This window comes from Callospermophilus lateralis, chromosome X (genome assembly GCF_048772815.1).
Source record: "Callospermophilus lateralis isolate mCalLat2 chromosome X, mCalLat2.hap1, whole genome shotgun sequence".
NCBI classification, from domain to species: Eukaryota; Metazoa; Chordata; class Mammalia; order Rodentia; family Sciuridae; genus Callospermophilus; species Callospermophilus lateralis.
The window spans coordinates 21,862,033-21,881,000 of NC_135325.1; the positions used below are offsets into that span (position 1 = coordinate 21,862,033).

Sequence of the window (18,968 nt, forward strand, 5' to 3'; positions counted from 1 at the left end):
AGCACATGTTAAAGTGTCTAAGACTGTGGCATATGGTAGATGATTAGATGATGATGATGATGATGATGATGATGATGATGATTATCATCATCATCATCATCGATAATATCTGGTTCTGAAATCTAGATTTCTAGGACTGGTAAGAGAGTTATAAAAAATGTGGCAATGGTTTAGAAAGGCTGTAATGATGGCTTGCTCTTGCTCTGCTATCAACTTTTCAAGCAGCTAACAAGCTCCCTTGACCCTTGTGGTAAGGAAGGACCTCAAGACAAAGAGAAGATACAATCTTTAAAATTCCTTTGCCTGTCTTTATGAGATTTAGTCATCAGCTTTCAGGAAAAATCCTTAGAATTTATTATCTAATGTTAAGATATTATATTTGCATACTATAGGTGTCTGACATTTGTTAATGAATGAATAAAATATTAAAATGAAAACAATCACTTTGATAATTATTACTAGCTTTGTGGTCATATGAAAGTTGCCACTTCATAAGTTCCAACAATAGAAATGTTTTTTAATTACAGTTTGTTGTTTACATTTTTGTATTTCCCCACTGGATTATAAGCCACATGACTTAGTCATCTTTTTAGCATTTATTCAGAAATGATTTACTGAGTGCATCTGAGTACCAGGCATAGCACATGGTACAGAATTAACTATGTAGCTCTGGATAGAGATGTTTCCAAGTCCCAGTGATATATCTTTATTGAATTTACGTGCCTCATGTCTCAGCAAAAGATGAAAAAAACATTTCTTTTTTGAGATAGGCATCATTCTCTATGTGAGTGAACACCAAAATAATGCTTATTGTAACAAAGTTTGAGGCTACTTGGAGAAGGAAACATTTTGAAAAGAGAAACACAGACCATTTACAAGTAGAACAAGATTTGTAAAAAGGGAAAATGGCCTGAAATACACATTTAGAAAGAATCACTACTTAAATGCATGTTTAATAAGAGGCAAGAAAAATAGACAACCATAACTTTAGCTGGCATTGTTTCAAGTAGGCAGATTATCTAACTTTTCCAATCTTAAGCATAAATCAATAATAGATTATTATGCATAATGAATATCTTTCTTATCCAGAGATCAGCTGCAGGCAATTCTTTAATGCTCTTAAAATGGAAGAGAGAAACCTTTATGTGACATGTTACAACAGCCAGTGAATTTCATCTTATATGTACAATGGACACTAAAATAATGGTTATTTCAAAATATGTCCATAATCACACTGTCAAATGATAAAAGAGTAAAATTAAATCTCAATATATGTACATTTAAAAAATATAGTAGTATAATGCTCATTTTCAGTCTCAGAGGGTAGAACAACACTATGTGAATTTTGATGTAGGAATTCCTCTCATCATTTTATATTTTAATAATATATGTAGTAGCTAAAGCTAAATCAAAATATTTATTTCAGCTAAATCTATTACCTTTTACTTATGTTCATTTACAATGTATTTTCTATTACAAGTACTTATTTTCACTAATTTTTCTGTATTTGTAAAAATACAGATATTTTTAGGAAAAAAAAATCTGGAAACTTCCAGTTAATATTCTAAACTTGTTTATAAGATATGGTATCAACAATGAACATTTTGAGACAGAATTCCATTTCAAGAATTGTATATCATTGAATTTATCACGAATACTCTTATAATCAATTATATAATCATTATGTTAATAAATCCTATTTGCAAAGATAGACATGATAAAATTGATATATCTAAATTATTTCATTCTAAGACAGAAAAAAAGTCATGGTAAATCCATGAACCAAGAAATAGATTAGAAAATAGTGATAGATCTTTAGGAGAACCTTCATGTTGTACTAAATCATTCACAACAAACTCTCATTACATGTGAGAGTAATAAAGTAATGATTACTATGGTCACTTCCTAAAACTTAAAAATGTTTCCTGTAATGATGCTTTCTAGGCTATTAGACAGTAACCACGGTGATATTCTGGCCAATTTTACAGTTGTCTTAATACAATGTTTCTATAACAGGTACCCAAGGAATAGTTCAATGAATGTGCGAAGGAGTCAGTAATGAATAAACCTTAAACTAGTTTAAATAAGTCTTAAACTAGTTTAAGATTCAGTAGCCTTCCAGCCCCAGCTCTGTCAGTAATTATTATGTGATTTTCTGTTTTTGAGAAAAAGGAAAAAGAAGGTTTATTTCTTTGCTAGCAAAGGAGAAACACAGGGGACTCCTGTCCCATAGGCTATGAGTCTACTACTATGTGATATTGAGCAAGTCACTTAAATATATGAATTTGATGTACTTCTGAATTTCTTCAGCCCTTTAGGCCTTTGTTTTTATGACACTGACATTCTGACCATTCTTTATGGGTATAAGAAAATGAAGACAAACAGCAGGGGGCAGCAGAATACTTTGGATTTTGCATTTTTAGCTCCAGGTACCCTTCAAAAATTCTGAGGAATTTCATCTATCCCAACCTTTAAACAGCTTTTAAAAATCCATCTAACAGCCTAGATGATTCTGTCAGTGTCTTCATTATTGACAGTCACAGGGGCTTATTTTGCAGTCTTCAAATCAGATATGATTGACAGGGTAAATCGAAGGCACCACAAGAATCTTTCAGTTTAAGTTGAAAAGAATAATATATTCAAGGATATTATTATAAATGAAAATTAAAACTCTCATCAAATAATATACTTGGCTTTTAGTCCACAAGTTCCTTTTCTACACAGCTCTCTTGCTTTTTGGTTTACCTTGGTTGATGTTTTAATTCAAGCTACACATCACAGAAAGATGGTTGTTAAATAAATGAACATACAATTGGCTTCATATAATTAATTTGCCTGATGGTTTCAGGTTATGTGGTGATTTTTCAGTATAACCATGGTTACTTCCAAATAGATGTATGATTTTTGAGGGTGCACATTTTGGAATTTTTTTTTCCAGTTTCATGTCAGAAAAAAAAAAAATGATGCTGCCTTAAGATCACCAAGGGGGCAGTATAAAGAAGAAAAAATGGATGTAAAAAAAGACTTGGTAAATACATCTGCTGTAATTCCTAAGGCAACATCCCTGACAAGATGCATTATTTATTCACATTTGAGTTCAAAGTTTAGAAGTTGCCACTGTGCTCTGTGAAGTGTTTAACATGCTAAAAACTGATAATATCATGTCTTCAGCCAATTTACCTTAAAATATAACAAATGTTTCTCAATTTTTATGTCATATAGAAAATACATACTGCTTCTGTATGAGAAGAGATGATGGCAGAAAAGTTCTTGAAACTTTAATACTGGTTTGGAAGTATGAATATATTTACCTGCTGCAAAAAGCATGACAGCAACAGGTCTGTAGAAGCGCCTTCGAGATCCCACGCAGATAGAAATCAAACCCACCAGGAATGCAATGAGAATGATGGCAGCACCACCCAAGAGTAAAGCCAGAGTAGCAATCTGCCAGTCTGGAAAGGAAAAAAAAGAAAGGCATTGCTTTTAAGCATTAAGTCCTCAAAGAATCAACAGAACTAACTTAGCAGCCTTCACCTTGCTGCAGTTCAACAAATGTGATTTTACTGCACGCTAAGTATCCTCTGGGGTTTGAAATGTTTTACAACAAAAATTAATATTAATGTCTTTATTCAGAAATGGCTCCTATGCTAAGCTCAGCAGAGTTTTTAGACTAGGGGTTTGCCATGCTTTTATTCCAAGCACTCTTATTAAGCATTTGTGTTAAATCGAGTGTCCCCTCCATGACCTATTTTCAATATTATTAAGATTTGAATTTTTATTGATCTATAAAGCTCACAAATCTTAGAGAAAAAAATAAGGATGAGGATTGGTAATATATATGTATACTAATATAATGACCATCCAGATTAATGAACAAGAAAGTTCCCATGTCCCTTCCCAGTCAATAACCACCATCCTACCTGGGTTAGTGATCACATCTATCACCATGGATTAGTTTAGTTTGCCTGTTTATAAATAATATTATAAACACTTTTGTGTGTGACTTTTAAATCTCTGAAATTCATCCATGTGGTTGTGTGTGGCAGTAATACATTCTTTTTTAGTGCTGTTCCTTCTTAGAAAGCCTTCTTTGACCTCATAAAAATTCTCCAAGTTTTTATTTGCCTTCCCTCAACCACTAAAACAATTCCCCAGGCAATTAACTTCAGGAGGATTTGTTGCTGTTTGTCTGTCCTCTCTTTTATTTCATTCTTATCTCACTCTCAGATTTACTACTACAAGAATAGTTTCTGAAATTAGGTATTCCTACGGAGCGAGAATGGACTAAAAAATGGCTGCAGGACCCCCTCTCTTCATGCACAGATGAAACAGCCTATATTGACCACTTAGTATATGCAAGCATTATGGACACATCAACTGAGTCTCCCACACACTTAGTAAAAAGTAAACCTCAATGAATGTTCTCATTTCTTACAAAAAATAAAGAAATAGTTATGGTATGACAGAAAACTGGCCCATTTTCCTTTCCTAAGGAAGGTAGAATGTTCTCTCAGAAGAAGCAATGTGAAATTATGAAAACACTACTCAAGTTAGCAAGCATTACACTATACAGTGGTGGTTCTAAGTCCCAGACTGCCTCTTCTGGCCCTTAGTTTAAGGAATATGTAGGAAATGCAAATACATTTTAATCTATTGTTAAATTGCAACATATTATAGTCAAAGTGCAGACTCATGATATTTTGATGCTTTCTTTTAAAATTATCCTTCTAAAAAGCTTCCCAAGTAGTCAGGCATGGTCATGCACTCCTACAATACCAGTAACTTGGGAGGCTAAGACAGGAAGATCACAAGTTGAAGGGCAACCTAGACAAATTAGTGAGACCTTGTTTCAAAATTAAAATATAAAAAAGCCTATGAGCATAGCTGGGTAATAGAGTACTTTCCTACCATGTGTGAAGCCCTGGAAAACACCAGAAGCACAGAGAGGGGATGGGGGGGTGCACGTGGAAGTGGAGGGAAAGCTAACTTCCAAAGTATACTTTTCCACACTCTTTCCTAAGAAACCCTAATTTTTTTCACTAGTTCTTAACTAGAACTTAAACAGCAATCAGGAAACAAATAAGGGGAAAATAGAACAAATCCACACTTCTTAAAATATAAAGATGAATCACAAGAAAGTAGAAGGCAGTTTTATGCCATCTATTTGTAAGAAAGTCATATAACTTCAAACAAACGTGTATCTGGCTTTTAACTAGAAGTTAAAAGGATAGCCATAGTATGGCTTTTTTTATTCCCGAACAGCATGTAGCTTTGAATTAAAAAAAGCCAAAAGAATAATCCTTACACTTGGAAGCCTCTAAATTTCTTTGGAAAAGTTTATACATAGCACATTATTTAATATATTGGAAATCCTTCTGAAAACTTGTGTGTAAATTGAAATTTCTGAAAGAAAAAAATCAAAGTTTAATTATATCAAAGCATGGAGGGTACAAAGAAAAGAATAAAATCTACCCATCCATCCATCCATCAATGTAATTCCTGGAGAGTTCGGTAAGAGCACCTATGTTAGATACTCTTTTAATTATCTACTACTTTTATAAAATGATTATTATTTAACAACTTTCAATAAAGTACTTTATGCAGAGTTTTTAAAGTGTTAGTTTCATTTAAACTAATATAAAACTAAATCTCTACCCATTTAAAAATATCTTAAAATAAACTACAATTACTTGCTTTTTCCTGATAAGATCCTTTTCATAACTCAACATACATAAAATATGATACATTTGACTATTTTCACTTCCTACCCCAAATCAAACAGTTATAATTTTGGCTACTCCTCTTTATCTTTTTCTTTCTTTTTTTTTTAAAGAGAGAGAGAGAATTTTTTAATATTTATTTTTCAGTTTTCAGTGGACACAACATCTTTATTTTATTTATTTTTATGTGGTGCTCAGGATTGAACCCAGTGCCCCGTGCATGCCAGGCGAGTGCGCTACCGCTTGAGCCACATCCCCAGCCCTCTCTTTATCTTAAATAGGCTCCAAGAATAGCTAAAAACACAATATACAATTGTTTTCATTTTATATTGATAGACTAAGAAAAAACATCAAACTTTCTCTCTAAAGAGCCAAAAAATAAATAATTTTAGCTTTTTGGTGATGGTCTCTGTTGTATCTATTTGACTTTGCCATGTAGCATGAAAACAGCCATACAAAATATGTAAACAAAGGAACATTGCTGTGTTCCAATAAAAGTTTATCTACAAAAACAGGTGGCAGGCTAGTTTTGACCCTGTGGCTGGGTTATTATTTGGTGCTTCCTGGTCAATGTTTCATTTTCAAATGTTCAACTTTTTTTTCCAGGTAAAGGTCTCTCAAATAATAAAAATCACATAATAAAGTCAATTTGGATAAATGAGTAATATAGAGTACAAAGTGATGTTTATCCAAAATAGCAATAGAAAGTAACAACAAAAAGTGCTAATTTCACACAATGTTAAATTTCCTCCAAATAGCAATACTTTATTTCATATGGAGAACCAATAAAATGCCACAGTAGAAAACACCTGGAAAATAAATGTCATTAAAAGGCACTAGAACCTTATCAGGAAAGGAATCTCTTATAGCACAGGGAATACTTGTAAAAAGTAGGTGAACACAAGCAGTTCGTGTTTTCTACTAAATGTTAGTAGATATATTTAGTATTGAGATTGTCGCTAATAAGAAAGTCACTCTAGATACAACGTCAACAAGGACAGTCACTAGTATCATCACTGCTGTGGTATTGCTACCCTTCCCTTTGATCTACAACCAAAGCTTCAACTACTCAAACAGAAAAGCTGTTTTATTTTCCAAGAGAGACTAGAAATGTCCATGAATGCCACTGTCCTAGCCAGAAGCTGTGCTTAGACTGGACTACTGAGACTATATCACTGGTGGACAAGTGCTAAGTTTTAGCATTATTGTCATATACACTTGGAAGGACTCAGGCTGTTTGTGTAGGACTAAAACTTTAAATAGCTGCCTACCTTAACCTCAATTAGAAAGCAAAGAATTTGGTTAAATGTGGCTATCATAGACATGGAGGCCTAGGGTGCTTTTCAAGGTTCAGCCTGGGCATTTAGGAGCTGAGAACAGGGTTTGTGGCATCCTGTCTCTTTGAGAATATAAGCAGAATTCACTGTTTAAGTATTAGAGTCATCCTGACAGGTGAACACAAAGTCAGAAACTGTGTAGATTGATGGTTACCATTTCCTTTTTCTTACTGAACAAGACTAGGATATGGGGGAAAAAAGTAAAACATATTTTAATGATACCTAGCACTGGCTATTAAAATAATAGACTGGGCTTCTCATTACTCAATCGAAGCCCAGTACTAGCTTTAGCAAGAATATGTACATATAAAATGTTTTATTATATTCTACAGGACTTGGAGAATTTTACAGAAATATTATATCTCTACCCAAAGGGTTTCTCCATTAAGGTTTACATGCAAATATTTGCTATCTCATATTCAGTGTTTGTAAAATAAATTAAAATTATGATATACAATTCTCAATTTTCAGCCCCATTTCTTTAAAAAGTTGTGTATCTTAATTTCTCATCATCAGTTCATTTCTGTACCAGTCTTAGACCCCAATGAAAGTCCTCACAGTATTTAGTCAGATGAAGTGTTAAGAATCCTTAGAGATTTATTACTCTGCATTAGTTTTCCAGTTTTGTAAGTGATATACTTATACTATAGTAAAACAGTAAACATAATCCAGCCTTGAACAACTTCAATAGCCATGGTGCTGTTTTACAAATTGCAGTGTTCTGCACAATTAAAACTGGCCATTGTTCAATGTTAGGCCAGTTGATTGGAAATCTAAATTTGTTTTCCAAGATGTAGGTGAGCAGGTGGTAATCAGTTTTGAGGAAATAATGTGCTGCCTTGGTTTATAAGCTGGTGAGGGCTCAGATGGGCAGGGTAGCATGTTTTGGATCTGGAAACCAAATCTGAAATGAGGCTGCCATATTACATGTCAGATTCCCTCAAGATTATTTTGGCAAAACTGACAGTATCACACTGGAGGCTTTGGAACTGAACCTAGAGAAGCTGACGTTCAAGAAAAGTACATTTACATGTATTTCCCCATGGTAATAAGATAAAAACCAGGCCATCCCTATATAACATTAAATTTAACATTAATATGCAACTCAGGAACTAAAGTAGAGTCCTCTTTCAAGGTATTTGTATTAGCTGGCATCAGAGTTTTCTATGTCTGTAAATGCTTTAGTATTCTGCAGAATTATGCTGACTTACTTAGTATAATATGTGAGACTAGACTGAAATAGCCACTGCATTATGAAAATTCTATGGGCTGCATTAAAACTCTTTTTTTTTCCTTGGGGAATTCACAGTCAAAATTCACTTACTTTAAGGAAAGGCAAAAATCTTAATGAGGGTACATTTTCCACATTTTGAAGCCAAAGTCAGAGCATCACACACCAGTGCCTAAAGCTTTTCTCCTCCATCCATCTCGTTTCCAAACATTTAACTTATCAAACACTGGCTAATTTATTTATTTCTGTAGAATTGTTTATATGCTGAGATTAGTTCTACTATATGTAAATCCCTAAGCACACAATTGCTACTTCTTTTAGGAAATTAAATATGATTAAAAATAAATGAAAAAACAGTTTTCTTAACCTTTTAAATTCAAGTTCCACTGTTTGTGTGGATGATATTTCCTTCAATGTATTCATGGTTTTAATGGATGATTCTCACCTCTGTAATTCCCATTACAAATCAAAACATGAATTAAAAAAAAGGTTTATAATCACATTCAAATTTGTCATATAGGCACTAGTATCTTCATCTTTGAACCCCCCAAAGGAAATTACATTAATTAAAATACTATTCATAACTACAACTACAATTATTCACTAGATCATCTCTACCTTGACACCACTCTTCACAAGGTATCCACAAATTCTAATTCACCTAATAAAATGAACAATTTTTACTCATTTCAAGCAAATATTCAGTTCTTCTAAATAACTTTATTATCACGTAAGACATATTTATAGCAAAACATTTCCATTTAATTGGTGAGAACTTAGAAAGCTAATTCTGTATTGTCAATCTGTTTCTATCATCAGGAACTGGAAATAATTAGGATGCTATTTGTTTAAGGGGGGGGGTCTCGGTTACAGAATAATACTTCAGACTTACATTCCCCAAATTATCCATGTCTTTGTCCCAACCAGCTCATTTTGTCTGAAAGTATTTGATTATTTTTATCAAATGCAACAAGATTTTATTTTAGGATCAATGCTACATTACACCTGATTTTGGCTAGAAAGGCCATATACTCGAAAAAATTAATCAAAATGAAAATATTATTTTGTGTAAAAGGAAGGTGATTATAGACTTAACAATCTAACTCCAGAATTATCAAATAATATACTTAACTTTTCCAAGTTAGTCCGAACGTGGCAAATGAAGTGGAAAACTGAAACAATTACTGAGGCAGTTTAAACGTTGTTTTCTTGGCCAAGTTGCATTTAGATCTAAATCCATCAGTGTTGCATTAATTTTCCACTATTTCATTATGTGGACACAAACAAAGGCAGCCAAGAGAAGAATTAGGATTCCAACTTTAATAATTAAAAGTCTTATCTCTTTTTTCTCAAACAAATGATATTAAAATAACACTTTTTTCATGCAAACAAATTCTTAAGGCAAATAACTATTTGTATTTGATAAAATGGCAAACAATATGGATACCATGTACACTGTACTGTACAAAATGAAGTGGATTATTGTAAACGCAGCTGCTTTAGATACCCATGTTAACCAAGTTGGCAACAATTTTGAGTCCTTCTCTTTAGGCCCATTCACAAAGTAGGAGTGTATCAAAAGTACAGTGTCAACCTGATTTTAAGCTATTTTAAGGCAACCATTCAAATATGTGACACAGCAACTCTAATGACCAAACTGCATGTCAATTTTGCCAAATTTTTGGAAAATCCTTGCTGTCGAAACTGCCAGACAGGGTACTAATTTTTGACCCATGACAATTTCAAACCTGCTTCATAGAATTTATCTTAGAAAATGCAGTGGAAATGTAGTTTATAATCTAAATACCACAACATATCATCCTCCTCCAATAAAACTACTATATACAGAGCTTAGCAAGGAACCCTGCCATTAAAGCATGTTATAGTATTTAGCCATAAAGAAAGATACCATCACCTCTAATGACTGTTGTTTCTTACCATGAGCTATGTTACAAAGCTTTCACTATCATGTGATGATAATATTACCTAATGGGTACTGGTATATCTCTATAGTAATTCAGAACATGGTATTTCTATATGGTTGTGATGGGTTTGGTATACTAAAAATTGTTTCTTTCCCACTGATTGAAAAAACCCTAAGAGGGTTACAATGTGAAAACTTACTTATTTGGAAAAGCAAGAAGAAGAAAACCCACACCAGGAATAAGAGTGGGCGACCTTCCTCTAAGTAACTAAGATGCTTTTGTGATGGGTTTGGGACAGCTAATAAGCAAAAGCATACACAGCCAGAGAGCCATCTACAGTCAGTATTAAGACACCTCTTTAGTAAATATGGAATGATAAAATGGGCAAGCATTTGCCAGCTCCTTCTTATACCTCTCTATAGAAGTAAAACTTCTATTGCCTTCTTTGTAGCACTTTGTACATTTATTTCATTAATTTGTTTACAAGATAACATTTGTTTTATTCATCCTCTTCTCTCAGCACTGGCACAGAAGTTTGCACACAAACTGGCTGTGTACCAGGATCATGTCTACCTGTTGCTAGAAAATTAATGTGTTTCAGTGAAATTAACTTCCTGGGTACATGTGAGATGACAGGCAAATGGAGACAAGTCATTTCTATTTATGTCACCCAGTGGTGCTAAGAATAGATTCCAGGTTTCATTCACAGATCACCATGGCAGTGTTTTGGTGCATGTTTGGTTTAGGAATCTGAAAAATGAGAGTGTTAAAATTCTTTAAAAAAAACTTGTATTTTTGGGGGGTGTCCTTTTTTTGTAAAGAAAATGTGATTTGTAGGTCCCAACTTCTATTTTTCCTACATTATTTTATCTAATAAACATACATTCAAATGCACAGTACCAATATTATCCCAAAACATGGCTCATTTAACTATCATTTTAAGCCTCATATTAGTTAATAAGCAGATAGATACCAAGATGATATACTTGATGTTTCTTGGTTCTTTGGGAGACATGGATGTCTCGTATTTTTTTAAATGGCAGTCTTTGGTGCCCAAGGCAAGCTTAGAATAGGATAGAAAATTGATGATCTACTAGGGTCTCCTGATCTCACATAAACTTAGGAGCAAAAAGGCTAAAGAGAAGTGTCCTTGTCTACATTTCTAGGGAGATGATCCAATAATTTGCGAAGACTGGTAAAATTTATCTGTCAGTGCCTTTGACATGTAAGGCTGAAATTCTGCTTAAAGAAAAATCAATCTCTTTTGATAAATTATTATATATTTTTAATAAAGTCTGAATGCAATAAGTTGTCAAATGAAAATTTATATTCACTTCATCAATTCAAGATACTTACATGGCTGACTTCAACATACTTGTGGAATTAATTTTCAACTGAAAATTAAGCTGTTTTATAGTATCCCATCATGGAGAAACTTAAAGCAAAAGAGTGCTTATTAAAGAATTTAGCCATGATAAAAAATTAAATTTGATGATTAAAAAAATCTAAGTCTAACTGATTTACCAATATATGCAACTGTACCTATATTTACTTGAAAACTTTAAATTCTATGTAAATTTCAGATGAAATCAAAATATGGCTATTAATTTTACGAAAAGTGGATATTTCGCAAGCAGTCCTTAACCTCTTCATCAAAAATTCCATATTCAATGGTCCTTCAAACACCAAGAGATAGTTATCTACAATATTACAGAAAAATGTGAAAACTGACCCTGTAAAAATACTGTGGCTGGGCTGGGGATGTGGCTCAAGCGGTAATGTGCTTGCCTGACATGCGTGGGGCGCTGGGTTCGATCCTCAGCACCACATAAAATTAAAATAAAGTTGTTGTGTCCACCGAAAACTGAAAAATAAATATGAAAAAATTCTCTCTCTCTCTCTCTCTCTCTCTCTCTCTCTCTCTCTTTTAAAAAAATACTATGGCTAAGTGCAATCTCTCTGTTGAGTCTTTAACATTGTATCCTGCTTAATTTTCCTTATTGATGCAATACATGTGATTTGACTAAATTATTTACAAAATCCTTTCTACTCTGTGCTATGATTCTGCAATTCAATACATGGCAATTATCGAGAGAAGAATTATGCTATTAAAACAAAAAGGAAGCAAACAAAAACAACTCTGCAGCTTCAATACCTCTAAAGCACTGCAAAAGTTGACTCTTGTCTAGAATTTTAACATTTTAACGCTCCTGTTCCAAGCATCTCATCAGATACACACAAAACTTTCTTAGAAAATGAGCAAAATGTTATTACATAACACAAAGTAACAGATTACAGATTCCTAATCAGTTGAGCCTTGGTTATCTAAAACCACAAACAAAAAATGGAAGGAGATATATCTTTTATCTCTGTCTGTCTGTACTTGTGGACAGGTTAGGCTCTTGAGTTCATTTCATCCCAAATCCTAGTGATCCCATGCAAGTGACCAATCACTAAAGCCATGTACTGGCTGAAGGCAGAAATTATGTGGTTGTTTTCTTTCTTCAGAGGTAATAAAGAATGCAGATTTGCAGCTAGACTCGGTGTCAGATGGATTGCACAGTGTCAGATGGATTGCATGATCGGTCCATCAAAGGGTAAAGTCTAATTCTCCTCTCCTTGAACCTGAGCTTGACTACAGGGCTCCTTCAAAAGGATCAGAATGTGATAAAAGAGATGTGTGATTTGCCATGCTAGTTCAATGGGGCAGGTTCTCTTAGGAATCTTGTTCTGGGGAAAATCACTCATTATATAAGTCTAACTATCCTAAAATCCCCATGTTAGAAAGAGTTCCTATAGCTGCTTTAGTTAAGAGTTCTAGTTGAGGCTACCCTTCCAGTTATTTATACCAAATCTCTGAGTAAAACTATTTGGAAAAGGTTCTACATTTCCAGATGTTCCATTCCCAGGTCACTGAAGTCATCCTTAGGTATGGCTCTGGATATCTTGGATCAGAGACAAACCATCTTTATTATGCCTTATTTGAATTATTGACCCACATAATTAATGAACATAACAAAATGATTATTGTACAACAATAACTTTTGTTATGGTTAGCTTCCTAACATTAGCAATTGGAATACTTTGGTAAATCTTGTCTCTACAGCCAATCAATTGAGATCTTAGTAAATTCACAAAAAATTCCTGGTATTCTCAACAGTGTTTAGGAATTACATTAGCCACTATGCAAGTTTATGACATTGGGAATAATCATAGTATGTGGGTAGAAATGAATAATGGTTTTGTGATCATGACATACCAAGAATATTATTAAACACTAGGTAATACATATCAATATTTAAACTTGAAATTAAATGCAATGCAAAGAAATTTTACTATTTAAGAGGGAAAAGACATCCTAAATCACTGAGTCTATTTTTCTACATACATGATATGAAATAAATAGTTTCATATATTTAATCTTCATGACAAATCATTTGAGAACTTATATAAGTTGTATTCAGTCACATGGTTGTTAAGCGGCCAAGTTCAGATCAGTTAGAACCCAGAGTCTCATGTATTCTCCATAATAATACTCTCTGTGCTGCCACTGGATTATGTTATGATTTAGCATAGTTCATATATAAGTTTGCTGTGGTATTCAGGTAATCAAGAGACTTATTTTGAAACATCTACAACCATTTTGACTAATATATCTAGTAGTACTGGCTGTATCTATAGTCTTTCAAAGGGTCTTACATTAAACAGAAACAAAGAAATTCCTCCAGTGTATTACTGACAGCAGATAAAATCTATTGCTTGAAATATGCTTTTGTTTGTTTTTGTTTTGATATGTTTTATCAAAGGCTAGGCTTTTCACACACCCATCAAATCCCTTTGCTGCCAAAGACTGATCTAAGTGGCTCCCTGGGGATTATAATCCTTCTATGAATGTGAGCAAAAGAGGAATTATATTTGCCCACAAATTAAAATGTCCTTTGTAAAAGTAAATCTGGGGAATGTGAAATTCTGGAAGATATTTTTAAAAATCCTGAAGATCTTGAAATAAGTTACACTTAGTTTTCTCATGTTTATTAGTTGAGAAAGTTTGGGTACTAACTAGTACTGTTAATTTTTCACCATCTACGCTGTACAGGTTTAATGAAGTTGCATTTGTCCTACTTATGTTCTTTTAGAGGAAATCAGAGGAGGTTTAACTGCAATGACTTCCAGGTTTGCTGAGCTATGTGTAAACATCCATTAATATCAACTCATTTCAAGTAACAAGATGAACCTTCCCTGGGGCAAATCATATTGTGAGGTTTCCCAATGAAATTCATTTTTCTGAATTAAGGTACAGATTCAAAAGCATGCACAGATGATACATGTCTGAACTCAGAATCACTGTATCTCAGATCTTTTAAGAACTGAAGGTGTTCAGGCAGTTCTATTGATCTTAAAGTACCACGTAAAACAGGTTTTCTTATAAATTCCTCAAAGTGGAGTTTTATACTAAAATTAATATTCACCTGTTATTAGCATATGGTACACTGCCATTTCAAAGCTAACAGTGACTCATGTTACAAATGCAGCTATTTTTAGTATAGTGCATGAATGATGTTAACAATATTCCTTGAAAAAGGCATTATTTGATCAAGTACTTTGTGGATAGAAAGATGGATAAATGCACTTGTTATATTCCCAAATGACTGCCAGTAAAATGTGTTCATTTGGCTATCTGTATGCCCCTGCTTTTTGTTGAGTCAATAAATCATACAGACATAAAAAAGTGATCTGCTTCATATGTATAATTTTTAAAAAGAAATTTATGACCACCCAGAGATTATACAGCAATCTAATATTGAGTTCAGGGTATCAGCCTTCTGTGCACACTTGAGTCATCCTATTAGCACTAAGGATTCTCTCACAACTGCTATGGCTGTGAAACCCTAACAACTACATTCTAAAACAAAGTTACCAAAACTAAACAAGAGTAAACAGAAATAAAAAAAAAAGGGTACAACCTTGAGTAAGCTTTAAGATTCATTAAAAGGCTGTCCTAAACAGTACTGTGGAAAACCATTCTTAGGAATTCTGTGGCCAGCAGCCATGTGAGTACTGCATATTCTAAACTTCCTAACAAGCATGCTTTATGTTTCTTTTCTTTTTGCACCACCAATGACAGTCAATAAGTCATTTTCTCATTTGTCTTTTTGGAAAACTTAAGACCATTGTCTGCACTGTCCCTAGTACACTGAATTACTGAATTAGACGCCAGAGAAAAGCATTCTTGCTGACTGACAACCAGATTACTGGTTCATACTAGAAGTGCTGACGCAACCTTCAGTACACCAGGACACAAGAGGCATGGTTCTGCTTTTGCTTAAAACCATAAAATAGGTTATAAACAGCAAACGATGCATATTTGGTACCCAAATTAAAATGCAAGTTTAAATATAATGGCTTAGGGGAAAGTTTTAGTAGAAACTGGGCCTAACTAGGGCACACTGTCGTCAGAAGAAACATTCCCGAAAATTTCCTTCTGTAAATACAAGCTTGCCTCTTCCCGGCAGTTTTAATTCTAATTAAGACAAAGGTTTTTAATTAAGCCCTGAAGATCCTGGTGTAGGGCCTTCAGTAAAACTGTCCTTGGTGGTTCCTCCCAAGATAATTCATTTCAAGAGACAAGGAAGTGGATCTCTTACAAACCTTCAGAGAAAGGCATTTCCCTCCCTTCCCTTTAGCTACTCTACACAGCAAACATACTGAAAAACGCTGTCTACCCTTTGGATCAGGCAAGCAAAACATTGCTGGTTTCGATTCTGGTGTCCCCTTTTGTTTCAAAAATACTGATAGAAGTTTCAAGTGCACATAACATAACATTTTAAAAAAGAACATTTTGTTAGTGGGGACATGGCAATTTTCCATCTTTTATTTCCTTTCCATCACCCCCCATCACCACCACCACTGTGGAGAGCAAAACTGAACTGCTACTACATCAAGTCAAGAACTTGTTCCAGATAGCCTCCACCAAAACCACCTTCACTTGTTACCCATTCACTTACAAACTACATTTTCTGAGCTGAAAACTATTTTTTTCCATGAATATATGCATGGGGGTAGAAAAAAATGCTTGAGGGGGAAGTGGTCAGAAACTGTGCATGCCTCTTCTTTTTACATTGCAGAGTAAAAAATCCACTATATTTGCATTAAGCTTGGGTCTCCCTATTTCTTTGCCTAGAGGAGAAAAAAAAATGCTGAAATAAATGGGTATGGAGGCAATTAAGGAAAGATTAGCAAACACTGCATACTGCTCAAACAAACTTGAGCTGGCTTCTCACCATTCCCTACATTCCTGGCCAAGAGAAAAGGATAATGGCCTGAAAAGCAAATGGAAGTTGAAGCTGGTTTCTCTAACCTATCTGAAAAGTCTTTATGCAATCAGAGGGCTATTATTTAAGGAGACAGAGAGAAAGGGGCAAAAGATTCACGTTGCTAAGGAGACATGCTGAAGCTGGCATTCCTACATAAATTTCCATTTCTATTGAAGAGGGGAAAGAAAAGATATTTTCTCCAAAGTTTATTTGGATCTCCGGGTTACTGAAGAAAGGCATTTTACCGATTTATTTTATCTGTAGTTGTAAACAACCAACTCTGAAAGAATTAAAAGACCTAAATGTTGACCTCCTGCTGCCAACCAGTCCCCTCCTCAGTGAATTAATCAACAAAGGCTAAACCTTTTAATGGGTATTTTGAGGTAAGAGAAAAGAAAAAGCTTTTGTAAACACAAAATTTAACTTATGGAAGGAACTTAACCAAGTGAACTAATCTCTCATATAACAAGAAATGAAAGACAAAAGAAAATCAGATTTTTGTGGCTTTTTGTGCTATTTCAACTTTATTGGAACTTGAAACAGTTCCAGTAAAGCTTTTTAAATGGTTTCAGAGAAGACATGACACTGTCAGGAAGGAATTTAATGTTTCTCAGGTGTGTGTGTGTGTGTAAAAATCACAAGTTCTTGGTCCTCTCTCTATCCCCCATTCTCTGTGCGGACATTCAGCAGCTGAAGAATAAGATTGGAAAGGGAAGAGTTTGCAGCAAGAAATTAGAAGTGGCAGATTTCTGTTAAGGGCACAATTGGGGCGCTGGAGGCAACTAGAGGGTCGGGGAGGGAGAGAATAAAGCCATAAAATCCCCGTGGGGCTAGCAGCTCCAGTGGCTACCTTCTTTGTACTCCACCCCCATTCCATCCATTTGCAGTTTTCAGAGCCGGCTGAATAAAGCACAACTTTCCAGGCAAGTGTGAATAGCTCACAGAGGAGAGAGGAGTTTCTTACAGTGAAAGAAAAAAAAGGGCAACTCAGAATCAACGACGGTATCACCAAAAGGGGGGGGGGGGATTAAGACTGCCTCTCTCCCAGCTCACCATAGCCACCCCCAAATTTAAGGAAATATAATCTGCATCAAAATTCATTCGAGAAAACCCAGATATAGTGGAGCTGAGCAGGCAAAAACGTGGGCTCTAAGAGGTAAACTCAGGCAAATTCCTCTTTGAAAGAAGAAAAACTGAACAGGGAACCCACACATCTTGGGAGTTGGGCGTTTTAGCCCGTTTCTTTTTTAACGGGGGTGTGGAAGGAGTTGCATTTTTTACACAGCCACATGGTTCTCGCCTTAAACGATAACAATTACCCAAAATAGCATACCTGTTACTCCAGAGCGGGAGGAATGGCCACGGGAGGAGGGAGAGGGCGTGGGACGCCGCTTTAGGCTAGGCGACCTGGAGTCGGGCGGGGAGAGGGGTGCATGCAGGGACGCGTCTGGAGGCCGAGGCTCCGCGAAGGGCAGGGACAGGGGGAAACGACGGGAGCGGGGGACCCGGAGAGGTGGGGAGGGGCGGTGGCCGTCGGGGCAGTGGGGCGCGGGACAGTCCGGGGAGGGAGGCAGGGGTCGCGGCGCGCCGGGCCCTCACCGCTGCTGAGCGTGGACTCGCAGTGCCAGCTGTCCAAGCTGGCGGGCTTCCGGCAGGACTCCCACAGGGACAGGTAGTACTGGTGGTCAGCGGTGACCCAGGCCGGACTCAGCACCGCCCCCAGGTCCAGACACAGCGCCAGGAAGATGCACACCAAGCCGACCAGCTTCAACGGGGTCAGCACCGACACGCGCACCTCCTCCATGCCGCTGCCCGCCGAAGCCATCCCGGGGCGCCGCTGCCGCCCGCCCCGGAGGCGAGGACACCAGGCGGGTCCGGAGAGCCTGAGCCCGACGCCCAGAGGAGCGAAGCAGCTGAGCCGCCGCGCGCGGGGACTAGTCCCTCGGGGCTCTGCGCCTCCAGCCGCGTGGGGAAGGTGGGTCTGTGGAGGCGGCTGGCCCGATGGGGGTCGATAGCAGCCGCCCGCGACACTGATCCCGTCGCGGACCTTCGCCGCGCGCTCTGCCAGCGCCCGCGCCTGCTCCGCCCCTGAGCGAACCCCACTTGCTCCGCCCCGGCCCCTCCCCGGGCTGCGAGAGGCGGCGCCAAAAGAGAGGGGCGGAGGGTCCGCACCCTGGCTGCTTCGGGCTCTGGCTCACAGTCCTAGAGACTCTAGCTCGTCCTACCCCGCCCTTGATTCTGCACCGGCCGGTGCCCATGCCGGTGCCTCTGCCGCTGCCCTTGCCTCAACCCCGCGCGCCCGCTGCGCTCCTCAGTTCCTCCAAGCAGCCCTGCCCGGATCCCGCCCCAGACCACGCTAGCTCTAGGGTCGTCCGCTCCAATCCTCGCTCAATCACGTGGATTTCCTTTTCCTAAGGAGCTCAGTGGGTCGTTTTCTAGAA

At 36.6% G+C, this 18,968-nt stretch overlaps 1 protein-coding gene across 1 annotated transcript in view; it reads right to left on the reverse strand.

The window, feature by feature from the left end:
• Nucleotides 1-18,601, reverse strand: part of Tmem47 (transmembrane protein 47) — a 28,406-nt gene extending 9,805 nt beyond the window's left edge. Inside the window, exons 1-2 of the mRNA XM_077106416.1 lie at nt 18,127-18,601; nt 3,312-3,452 (exon numbers count right to left, since the gene is read on the reverse strand). Coding sequence (XP_076962531.1) covers nt 3,312-3,452; nt 18,127-18,352 — 367 coding nt within the window. The 5' untranslated portion in view covers nt 18,353-18,601. The remainder of the gene's footprint in view (nt 1-3,311; nt 3,453-18,126) is intronic.
• Between the last annotated feature and the right edge of the window lie 367 nt (nt 18,602-18,968).